General features: G+C 39.7%; 2 protein-coding genes across 3 annotated transcripts; one reads left to right on the top strand and one right to left on the bottom strand.

The window, feature by feature from the left end:
- Positions 1–32: 32 nt before the first annotated feature.
- On the bottom strand, positions 33–4567 carry cyb5r2 (cytochrome b5 reductase 2). The gene is made up of 9 exons (XM_088417182.1): positions 4230–4567; positions 3934–4074; positions 3768–3840; positions 3576–3682; positions 2844–2973; positions 2624–2707; positions 2335–2420; positions 2151–2250; positions 33–351 (listed from the first exon to the last, which is right to left on the bottom strand). Exons 1-9 carry the CDS (start codon positions 4230–4232, stop codon positions 179–181), a joined length of 897 nt encoding a protein of 298 aa, XP_088273308.1. The 5' UTR covers positions 4233–4567; the 3' UTR covers positions 33–178.
- A 1414-nt stretch (positions 4568–5981) lies between these two features.
- bola1 (bolA family member 1) lies at positions 5982–9289 on the top strand. 2 transcript variants are annotated; one of them, XM_088418390.1, is made up of 2 exons: positions 5982–6073; positions 7914–9289. In XM_088418390.1, the coding sequence occupies exon 2, from the start codon at positions 7938–7940 to the stop codon at positions 8373–8375; it is 438 nt and encodes a 145-aa protein (XP_088274516.1). In that variant the 5' UTR covers positions 5982–6073; positions 7914–7937; the 3' UTR covers positions 8376–9289. The 2 variants fall into 2 exon arrangements, with proteins under 2 accessions (XP_088274516.1, XP_088274515.1); XM_088418389.1 differs by having other exon boundaries at positions 6033–6073; positions 7907–9289.
- The last annotated feature ends 2881 nt before the right edge of the window (positions 9290–12170 follow it).

The raw sequence follows: 12170 nt of genomic DNA on the forward strand, positions 1-12170 counted from the left end.
GCACTGAGACGGAATCGCTAGAAGTTGTGGTATTTATTAAAATATCACTTTATGCTCTATTACAGTATATAACTGAATTCAAAATTACACATGTTGAAAAAGAAAAAGAAATGCAGTGATTTGAAAGTGTTTAACAACAATTAGCATTAGTACAGGAGCTACCTTGGTAACCTTTACATTAGTATGCAAAGATGTGTTCTTTTTTGAAACCCAGTTTGTCCAGATTTGGCAGGCATGCATACTGGATCATTGGAGGGGGGCCACACAGAACAACAAGAACATCTGAGGATGGAGCTGGGAGGTGAGCCTTGATCATAGTCGAAGTCACAAACCCAGAACTGTACTTCCAACCTTGAGAGGGAGGGAGGGAGGGAGGGAGGGAGAGGGAGAGGGAGAGAGAGAGAGAGAGAGAGAGAGAGAGAAAATACTGAAGGGCAATTCACGTCCATTCAGACTCATAGAGTCAAACCCTAGAACAGGGGTCACCAACGCAGGGGTGGCCCTCGAGTATCACACAAGTAGCCCACAGACCTGTTCTGCAAATGGTTTACAAGTGATAGAACATTGTGAATTTCTAGGAATTTTGCTATACATCATGCATATATGACACACAGTATACTTTATATATGATACTTGATTTACATATTTACTACAGCTATTTCTTAATTATTGTGAGACATCAATAAAATGATCAGGGTTTTCACATAAACTGCAGCCCTTCATATTATTCTGTCCCAAAGAAATAGCTCTTGATTTCAAAAAGGTTGGTGACCCCTACCCTAGAACATGAAATTTTCCATCACAGAAGACTGGAGAGAGCAATTGCGATAAGCTGTGGTAAAAAAACAAAAACAAACAACAACAACAACAAAACAATAACAAGTGAAGACAATGCAAAAATGTGGCATTCTCAGTGGGTTCGGCACAGGGCAATTATTTGAATTATTCCCTTAGCAATTGAATGCCACTTTCTGTTCCTATGTGTCACCAATAGTGTTTGTTTCCCACGTAACGTGTGTACAGTAAGTGTATTATTCAAAATAACAACAAGTCACAATTATTCAAAATAACAACAAGTCACAATCTTAGATTCAAAATGGGGAATAGATGGTGATACTTGTGGGAGCCATAAATGGCAGTACTAGCCTGTTTGAAATGCATTAAACTGTTTTATTGTTGGCTTATGATTCATTCCCTCTTATAATGCATAATTCATAATGCATTTGCTCTTTTTCTCTTTTCTTTCCCTGCCTCTCTCCCTCTCTATTTGTTTTTGAAAATGCACAATGTGTGTGTGTGTGTGTGTGTGTGTGTGTGTGTGCATGTTTGTGCGTGTGACAAATGATGTCTGAATAAACAAAGCTAATTATTACATTTGCAAGTAATTACACTAACTGTACAATTAGGAACAAGCATTTGCTGACATATTGGTCAACTAAAAATAAAAAATGACAACGAGCAAGAGCACTACTTTACGTCTAATCAATAACGATCATGGATTTGTGTTTCGGTATGGAATAGATGAGGACATAGCAAGTTCTTGAGTAGGAACAGCCTTTAAAGGATTTCACAGCAGAGCTTATGAAAAATATTTTCCTCGTTATTTTCTTCTCGCTTTAAGGATTATGCAAATGTGCATTAGTCTAAGCTACTTTAACACAGTGTCAGGGGAGCTCCAGTAGGCTATATCTCCTTGCTTAGTCTGCTGGGATTTTCCCTCAGCTGACAAGTCTTTGTTAGCTTCTTCACTTGGAAAATTCAACAGTGCAATCAAAGGATTAAACTTTAGCGACTTTCAGTGATCCTCATGTTACCTGTGTTATATATCAATGATCTGAGTTTTTAATGGAAGTGTTTAGACCAGGGGTCACCAACTCCGGTCCTCGAGGGCACCTATCCAGCATTTTTTCAGTGTAACCCTCCTCCACTGCACCTGATTCATAGGATGTGCTCATCAAGAAGCTCTGCAGGAGCACCAAAATGATCATGATAATTTGCATCAGGTGCAGTGGAGGAGGGTTACACTGAAAAAATGCTGGATAGGTGCCCTCGAGGACCGGAGTTGGTGACCCCTGGTTTAGACTATTAAACCATGAATTTGGGGAAAAAAAGTAAAGTAGACCCACAGAGTTGAAGAAATGTTTGATTACCCTCATTAGGTTTGTCCAGTGTAAACCACAACTTCAGTTTTTCAGGATGTTTTTTCTCCACCTCGTGAAGCTCCTCCCTGAGAAGAATATCTTTCTCCGTCTGGAGCACCACACATACAGTGATGAATTTCAATCAAATAAAGAAACCTTCAGGGCTTTGTGAACAATACAGTACTGAGCTGACCTGGTTGGCAAAAATGAGATGACACATTGTGTTGTCACTGGGATCTGCTGTGATTGTCCAAATCAACTGCAACATTGGTGTGATACCTGAAAGGTATAAAATACTTCATTCAATTTACTCATACGTGACTCCCATCATGTAAATAACGAGAAGGACCATGTAACCTGGACACGGAAAAAGTCTCGAAGCCCCTTCTTCACCGCTTATTAAATAGCTTGTATTTTTTTAAACAATGTTGCTTTATCAACATCAATCAATTACTACTCAATAACATATATCAATAACAAACCTGTTCCTCCAGCAATCATGCCAATGTGTTTGAACTTCAAAATCCTTGGTTCTGACTTTTTGTCTGATCGGATGGAAAACTGACCTGACCAAAATAAATAAAGAGATAAATAAATAAACGAAAGCCTGCATTTCATTTCATCTTGTTCAACAGTGACATCTGCTGTTGGAATTGTGCATATACAGTATACTGCAAGTAGGATTATTTAAGAAATGCACACCTTTGCCCCGATACACTAGCAGTCCATTAGGTCCCCGGAAGTCAATTAAGTCTCCAATAGTCATGTTGTTCAAGTACTGTGACATTTTTCCGCCCTCTGGGAATGAAGGGTGTGTGTTCTTATAGTACACCTGGCAACACAGAAAACTTTATTTATTACATTGTCAGCAGTTTGTTTTTAAATGAATACATTATATCAAAGCCATGTTGGGATGGAACGTAGGCTTTTCAGCTGTTGAGTCAGGGCATTTCACGCTATTTCGATATTGAGTCGGGCAATAGGCTCTCATGGTAATGTGGTTGCCTCCCTTTTCTAGTCAAAACTACTTCAGGCGAATCAAGGTCTTCAACAGTAATGTTTAAAATTTGACTTGCCTCATCATTTATATAGTGTCCTAATGATGTCGTATCCACTTGTTAAACTGCAATTAAACTAAACTAAATTGTCCTTGGGTGTGATTGGGTACGTGAATGATTGTCTCTGTGTGTCCTGCAATTGGCTGGCAACCAGTTCAAGGTGTCCCCCGCCTACTACCGGAAGTCAGCTGGGTACGGTAATTTTTAACTTAAAAAAAACAAGTGTTGACTTTCTCTTTAAAGGTTTGAAGGCTATTTCTGTTTGGGGGTTTCTTTTGAGTAACATAACTCATTATAAGAAGATGCCACCCACATTTAAGAGCATGCATGTATATTCCCATTTGCATTGATTTTGCTGTTGCGTGTTGTTAAATACCTTGACAACCAGATCAACATATCCTTGCTGCTTATCACTGGAGACTGGTGTGTAGGCTCTGACAACCAGGCTGCCATTCACCTTGGCTGAGAGATACACATGCTGACCTAGTGAAAAGTACCATACCAAAGGATTCAATGCACCAAGTATAAAGGCATTAATGATAATGAGGATTGTTAGCTGCTTTAGTACCTACTGGCAGGCCAAGAATATGATCTGAAGAGGGAAGGCCAAACCGAAATTTCTTCGTGTCATGACTAATTTCCTGCATGGGGAAAAACCCAAGAAGAAAAAAGTGAGATTGATTACAAATTGGATGGATGGAAAATGACAGTGTGTGTTTTTTTATTCAGTATACCTGTTTATCTATGAGCTTTAGAGGGTATTTCACCATGGGATCAAGCAGGGTGACAGGCAGTTTCTTGTTTGCAGAGCCTCTCATTAGGAAGCATAACACACTTACTACCACTACACAAACTGCTATCACCACAGACAGGAGCTGCAACACAGATGGTAAATATGTAGTTTCAAATAAACATGTTGGCAGATGTGTATGTTTGACATGTACTGCAGATAATTCATCCACTTATTGCTGTGTAATTCATTATTACAAACGACTTAAGTACATAACAGGAAAGTAAAGATTATACTCACCATACTCAGAGCCACAGGTCTAACAAGTATACCGAGTTGAAGATTGTTCTTCCGTTAAAGCAGGTTGAGAGACCATAGTCCACTTTGTTAGAGTGCATTTTATTCCCAACCCAGGCACACGCACACACGCAACCACGCTGGGGGAGTTTCCCATTTTGTTACTGGAACGTTAGCACCAGTAGCTCCAATAGGAAGACAGTTTTCAGCACGACGCAACATAGTATGACAACACACTTGGACAGAGTGAGGAGGGGATTGAACAGAGACGAAGGACTGGTTACCATTTTAAATATTTAATTTATTGTAGAAAGTGACAAGAATTTGAAATGGGATAAACCAGTCCTTCTTATTTTTTTGCAAATAGAGGATATTGTGCCCCCCCCCCCCCCCCGCCTCCCTTCCACACCAGTTACATCTTTTTGCAGTAACGCGGTAATGTAAGTTATCACACACAAGAAAAGTACTAATATTTTACTCGGTACTAATGACAGTAACGCAATATAAGGCAATATAAATTAACTTTCAATTAATGTTATCTTTATTTTATAGGTTTTATATGCGGTAGTGTGAAATTGAAATAAATACATAAATAAATGAATAAATGGAAGCAAAGTGCCTGAAATAAAACATGTCAATCCTTATTTAAGCTAGAAACATTTTCGACAAACGGAAACATTTGATGTTGGGGAAAAAGGTGAAATAATAATAATACATACGGTTGGCAATGTAAGTGCCGCTCATTTGCCTGAAGATGACGCTGTTGTGTTAAGTCAATTCAACTTTGTTCAGATCGTCTTTCATTTTGTATTTCGGCCTGAAACAGCTAGATATTTTTTCTAAGTCCACTGGAGTAATATTTTTTTTTATTTTCGGACAATTTTTAACCCGTAAGGAATTTGAGTTTATTTAAGGTCGCAAAGGTGCTTCCGGGAAGTTTATTAACGCTCTCGCTGTCATCACTTCAGCAACGCTTAACTCCTGCTCAATGTTCAGCTGGGACCTGTCTTCAGTGCAGCAACAGTAGAAGAGCTAATACTGTATAACAAAGGTAAGATGTTGCAAATGGAAGAAGAATTCCCACAGCCTTCTATCCCAAGAATGGATGCAGCCCCTTTATACGCAGCCAGAATTCACTCGGTGTATGTGATGTCAATGAATCGCCCCTCCTCTGCAGAAGTTAAACCAATAGGAATTGGTGCACTGAAATGATCTCTCACGTCGTCAAACCGGGAACTGTTTTCAGGAAAATACTTTTTGAAGAATGCCAAATTTTCAACACAAGTCCACTTCTTATCCATATTTTAGAACAGCCTCCTGTTAAACGGTACTAAAATGACTGCTCGATGTGAGAAATAAACTAATCATTTAGCTTTTATATACAGTAAATCAGTGGTTCAGTAAATCAGACCCCCGGTGGTCCGTTAAATAAGTTGGATTTTTAATCAAATAATAGCTATATAATTATGAATTTCTATGAATAAAAAGGGCACTTTAAGCTTTTTTTAATGAGTGGTGAAAAATTACATATCAAGACATCCCTCTCTGAGCCGTCACTTCCTTCACGTTAATTACATCACTCTCATTTCTGTTCCGAAAATATTTCTTTTTGGGAAAAAAAAATCACTTGACACCTTTACGACACACGAACCGCACGAACCTCGGACAAGTTGTTGAAATCAAAATCCCGCGTGTTCTGCGAAGCAACAGCCCCCCCCCCCCCCCCAAAAAAAAAAAAAAAACAAAACAAACAAACTGCAATTGCATCACTTCCGCCCTAACTTTTACCTCATAAGAGCGACGGAATTGACGTCATTAGCTAGCCATAACGTTAGCAAGAGAGCAAGGTGAGCATACCATGGCCGTTTCCTAAAGCTTTAATCTCCTAAAAATGCTTTTCGAGTCACTTAATGAATATATGTTTAGTTCAACATTCAGTGAAGCTTGATAGCAGAGCTAGGTACAAATGGGCCATATCTACGGGATCCTTACCAGCTATTGCTAGCGATTGATATGCACATTAGTTTCTCGAGTGCACAAAACATGTTTGGACAGAGAAGAGAATAAATAAATAAATAAATAAATACGCAAGCGTCAGCCTGAGGCCAGCCGCCCTTCCTGACCCTTACGCATGCATGCACTGAACTATTTTGTATTTTCGTGTGCCCTGCCTCATCTTAAATGCCAAGAAAAGAAATTATTAAGCTGCTGAAGTATCAGTTTTATTCTTTGAAAACCCACTCGATTGTTTTACTATCGACAAAAAGTAAAACCGTTTCGTAATTCAGATGAACGTTTCCTCATTATTTCTATAACTTTGCCCGTGTTACTTCTTACAATGTTGTATCATTATTAATTTATTGCTGCTAAAAGTAACACCCCGAAATTTCGTCATATTTTATACTATAACACTATGGCAATGACTGCGTCGGAGGTGTATTTATTTATTCTAAAGAAATTATAGTTCCATGTAACTTACTTTTAATTGCTTTTTCTTGTTCTGTTATTACTTTTATTGAATTGAAATGGCAACCTTTTTACAGATCGTTAATTCTTTTTCTTTTCGTTTTTATTTAAGATTTAACCTATTAAGATTTGTAAAATAGCATGCTTTTTCTTTTAAAATTTCCATCATATACCCAAGATAATGAAACTTCCATCATCTATTTGTGCAAAGGGTTAGGGTTAGGTTACAACATTTCACCTTAATAGCAGAAATTAATGAAAAAAACAAAGTTTTTGCAATGGCTCAATGAAAATGAAGTGTAGAGAGAAGTTACTTTAAAAAAAACATACCTAAATTAAAAAAATAAGTGAACAAACTGGTGGTTCCCTCAGACAGTCTTTTCTCTGAACCCTTTACTCTTGCAAAGTTAACCCTGCGTTGGTCCAGTGGGGTGTTTGAGCACTCAAAATCTTATTTTTAAATACTTGGAAAATTAGGTTTTGTCTCTCTTTCATCCCAGGTACTTTCCTGACTCATTGAACCAGTTGTATAATTAATTCTATAAACTTTTTTGTATAGTGATGTGCAATACCCCACAAAGTGTTGTAAAGTGATTGTGTCCTTGCTGACCTCTAACATTGCAAATATCCACTTTTGTCAAGCACTTTTATCTTGCATGTTTAAGACTGAAAACGAGGCTGTCTGGTTCATTTTATTCAGATGACTTTGACACATAGTGTGTGTGTGTGTGTGTGTGTGTGTGTTTCTATTGTAGTGTAGTACTACAATAGAAACAGATTTTACATTGCCCTTATTTTACAATCATCAAACTCATGCTATGCTAGCAGTGAACGACGACAGTCAGCTTTGGCCAGGTGCTCCTGGCTGTTGGGAATTTGCACAGTGTCTGAGTGTCACAGTCTTGTTGGACCTGGTGAAGGAGGCAAGGAAGTGGACTGGACAACCTGCATTCTGTGTCAATCAGATGTAGAAATGCTTCTGAAGTAATTGTCATTTTAAAAACACACCATGATGTCTTAACTGGACAGCCATGATTGAGTTATACTCGTGTTTTTGTAAAATTCACCCAAAATGCAGTAAAAACGGGAGGGTCGACTTATACTCGAGCTTGACTTGTGTTAAAAAAAATACCGTTGCCAAATAGCATTTTTTTGTTTTTTTTTTGCATACCACAAGAGGGCACACTTTGAGAGATTTTGTATTATCTACGTAGCCATCAGGTGGTTTCCTGCGCACATCGTCCGATGTTCTCCGCCATCCTTCGCCGCTCACGCTCCACCCATCTCACCACCTGCCGAAGCGCAACCATCTCGGCCTCCCGAATGGACGGCGCCCGGCCTGTGGAGGGAGCCATCGCTGCCAAGCTGACAGCCGCTTTTCAACCGGAGCACCTGGAGGTGCACAACGAAAGCCACATGCACGCCGTGCCCCCTGGTTCAGAGTCACACTTTCGCGTGCTAGTGGTGAGCGGGCACTTTCGAGGCCTTGCACTGCTCCAGCGCCACCGCCTGGTCAACGAGGCCCTGAAGACGGAGCTGAGCACTCGTGTCCACGCGTTGGCCATCCAGGCAAAGACTCCAGAGCAGTGGAGCAAAGATCCCATTCTGGCTGAGAGCCCCCCATGCTTGGGAGGTTCGCGAGGAGATCAAGCTGTGAAGGACAAATTGAAAGCGGGACCTTAACCTAGACATTTACTGTTGCATATTTTGGACACTTGCCAGGTTTACTTTCCATTTGAAATGATCGGCCCTTATTCACTGTAGCATAATAAAGATAAACACACAAAAAAGACTACGATCAACACAACTAGCAATGTCTTAAATTGTTGTGTGTGCCGATCTTAATTGGCAAAATCAAGGCGTGAAGTCCAAAACTACGTTGAGGTTAAATACTACAAAACAAATTTTGGTGCAGTGACCGTCTGTGGTGAGCAGGGTATTGCCAATGGTTCCTGCTACTTTTACTAGTTTTAGTTTGAAATGGAGAAACTAAAGTTTTCCGTACCACTAAATCAGTCCGAAGCAATTATGTTGCAATGGGTTAGTGTTTCAAATCATTTGAAACGAATCCGTGAGGTGAAGCAAAACGCTGCTTTCTGAAACGCTGAATCAATATAAAGCATTTATTTTGAAATGGTTTGACGGAATTGAGTGTGGTGACATCTGCTGGATAAAAAGATTATTGCATTTACAGTCAACAGGGAAAAGTGGAAAAGGTAAACTCGTGGCATTTATACAAAATGAATGTGCAACAGGAAAATGATTGTTATAACATGTTTGTGACTAACTACATGACCGACAAACCAACTGTTAAACATGCACGCAAATTAACATGTATAAATGTCTAGATTGATATGTATGAATTTATACATATACGTGTATAGTGCGTGAATTGATACAAATCAGCGTGTAGTGTGTGAAAGAATAACTACGCTATGTGCAATTGCAAATCAACGTGTAGTCTGAAGTTTCATAATGTTCTGCCGCTTGCTGAACTCAGTCAACTTCCCTGCTCCACCAGATCATGAAGCCTGCCATGTGGGCCTATTGTGCCTATTGCACAATTTATATACATACATACGTCACAAGTCACTGTATGAGTGACTTGTGACGTATGTATGTATATAAATTGTGCAATTGCAAATGAATGTGTAATCTCACAATACATTGCCTGATGTGTGTACGTATATAAATCAGTTTATCGCGTGTGAATCAACAACTACGCTCTGTGCAATTGCAAATTGTGTAATTTGACTTCACATCAACTCCCTCATTCTCAATTATTTCTTTAAGGTGTGAAAAAACTCTCCTCTCAAGTAATCCACAACTTATTAAGGGATCTTGCCCCTTTACAAGCATTGTGAGTTTGAGTCAAATTGACACCACCAAAACACCCGGAGTGACACAGCCGGTCCAACTGACGTGTTGGACATGACAATTCCTCGTTTCCACGGTCAGGTGATTTTCTACCAGATACACCTGGACATTGAAACAACGTACGTGATTTGTGACACTTAAGGCATGGCCGCTCAACGCCTGAGTTTCTGCTTCAAGCCTAACGTCACTACAACCCGTTTCCAACAGTGACAAGTGACATACAGTATGTGGTGACGATTACAACGATTGAAACAGTTGAGTTCTGCATTAAAACTTGCCTCTCAAATTGAATGTGTGATTTTGACATTTACAAAAACAAGGCCAAGATATATTCAGGGGATGGCGCTCCAGAATCAATCAGAAAATGGACCAACGATGACGAAAGGGGGGCGTGGCACTGATGACTCTTGGCCCAAATATGTAAGTTGCCCACCTCTGTTGGTATCCCAATAACCTGTGATGCATATACACCGAAATATATTAAATTAATACCTCCAAACAATGTTTAGTGACATTACAGTTTAGTTAACACCATGAATAAAAATACACATCTGGGCTGTGCCACTCACATGTTCAGATTTGTCCCACAGCAGTAAGAGACAGAGTCTGACTCACCCAGCTTCCTTAGTCTTGAAGTACTCGTTGGTTCTGCTTTCAGGCAGGGAAGAGTAAAATGACCCGGGCAGGACAGACTCATTTACCGGGCAATAACTATAGGCCAAGTTCTGTTTTGCCCCTCCAGACTGCCAGAGGCCGTGCTAAAAACACGGAATAAGCCTTTGCGCAAGACGAGAATGCATACCATCAAAAAAGTCATCTACAGTATGTGACACCGGCAACATATATAAGGCAGCGTCACCTGGTAGTCTGTCCATCAGAACCTACTCGCGCGTTGGTTTGTCTTTTAAGCTTGTTGGCCCAGAGGTGCAATGAGACGTAGAGAATCCACTGCCTGTAAAACCACTGTATTTTCACCAAACAGTCAAACGTAGCACTCGAGTCAAATGATGTTACTTGATGTTCACCATGTCCGTTCACCATAACATGCTTTAACCCAGCTATGAGCGAATTACTTCAATATCTCGAAGGATAGCGAAGCTATCAATACTTTAAAGTAGTAACTGTCAGTACTTTAAAAAAAAAAAAAAGATTTATTTTGTTCATTTAATTTTCCTTAGTCGTTTCGATAAACACATTAAAACAGTGTGATTTAGATCCCACGTGTTTAACTATTTATTTTCTATTGAAATAACCCACAATTTTTTTCTAAACCAAAACACTACATCTGCTCCTGGTCCTTTTGTCAAATTTTAGAACCCTTTGTAGCACTCGAGTCAAAATGTTTGCTTACCCCTGCTCTAACCTGTGCTTTGAGTAAAACTTTACAGAGGCATGGGAATGTGAGTATATTTTCTGCCTCAGAGGTCCCTTTCTAAACCGTGTAAGCCCTTGGTTCCTGTTTATGCAGCACGGTGGCCCATGTCCCAGTGGGAGTACATTGGTTGCCGATTCCAGGCAGCTGTGAAGTGTTGCAAAGAGAGCAAAATATAAGTCTTGTTGTAAAGGCGCAAAGATGTTGAAGCGTATTTTGGGATGTGACCATCGAGCCTTTATTTACTGTTTATTAGTTTCTTTAGTATTTTGCTAAAGTTTCATTGTGGTAGTTTTTCCCCGGTGTAACTTCTAAGTCAGATAAGAGACAACAAAGGTATTTCTTCTCTCCTGGAGCAGCCCTGGGAGCAGGGGGTTACTGGACCCCTTAGCACTTGACCCCATCTGACACATTTGGCAGAGGTGAACTAAGACATGTAATTTGAGTAGTATAGGAGGAGACAGAGGTTTTTAAGACAAGAACAAGGAGCCATGTGGGCTCTGGCCATTTGACCTCACTAGCCTGCTTTTAACATCAGCAGTAGGAAACTATAGAATAAAATCTTTTTCCAGCCAAGATGCTTGAGTCCGAGAGGTCTTCATTTTCATCACCAATGAGCATTGCCCGGCAGCAGATTCCGCAAACGCGGCTGGGCCAGAACCGCTACAAGCATTAAAGAAATTCACCGCAATGTAAATACAAAAAACAAAATTCACTGTGCTTCACAAAGTCTCACAGAAATCAGTTCATGTATCCGTTCTCTTTGTCCCTTTAAGAACCAAATAAGCAAATAGCAAACAAAACACAAATAGTGCCTTTCAGACGACAGGAACCAATTCAAAAACTTCCTGATTCACCTCGGATGTTTGTTTGAGTAGCCCCTCCTTTCTTATACACACACACATAACAAAAGCAACCAAACAAACAAAAACCTTTCTGGATCTTGAAGTTCCACCAGGGTCTTTCTAAGTATCATCACAAGAGTAGATACTTTGTGTACCTACGTGGAACCATCCAGCAGGGCATGTTTTGCTAACCAATGCTGACTGGTTGTTTCAACCTGTCCAATCTATAACGGCAGTGAGACATTGAGTTTGGGAAGAAGCTTCATCAGACGTTTTAAATATGGCGTGTGCATATAAACACAATCTAAAAAAAAAAAAAAAAAAAATCTCTTGTCAAGATAAAACTTCCACATTTAGTAAATAAAAATAATCCATTCAACCTTG

The sequence above is a fragment of the Hippichthys cyanospilos genome, chromosome 6 (assembly GCF_059441005.1).
Source record: "Hippichthys cyanospilos isolate Australia breed blue-spotted pipefish chromosome 6, RoL_Hcya_1.0, whole genome shotgun sequence".
In the NCBI taxonomy this organism is placed as follows: Eukaryota; Metazoa; Chordata; class Actinopteri; order Syngnathiformes; family Syngnathidae; genus Hippichthys; species Hippichthys cyanospilos.

Coding starts and splice junctions, on each gene's coding strand:
- cyb5r2 (XM_088417182.1), bottom strand. Junction 3,683..3,767: donor TATTCTTGGCCTGCCAGTAG/GTACTAAAGCAG, acceptor ACTTTTCACTAG/GTCAGCATGTGTATCTCTCA. Junction 2,974..3,575: donor ATGTTGATCTGGTTGTCAAG/GTATTTAACAAC, acceptor CTGTGTTGCCAG/GTGTACTATAAGAACACACA.
- bola1 (XM_088418390.1), top strand. CDS start 7,938: ATGTTCTCCGCCATCCTTCGCCGCTCACGCTCCACCCATCTCACCACC.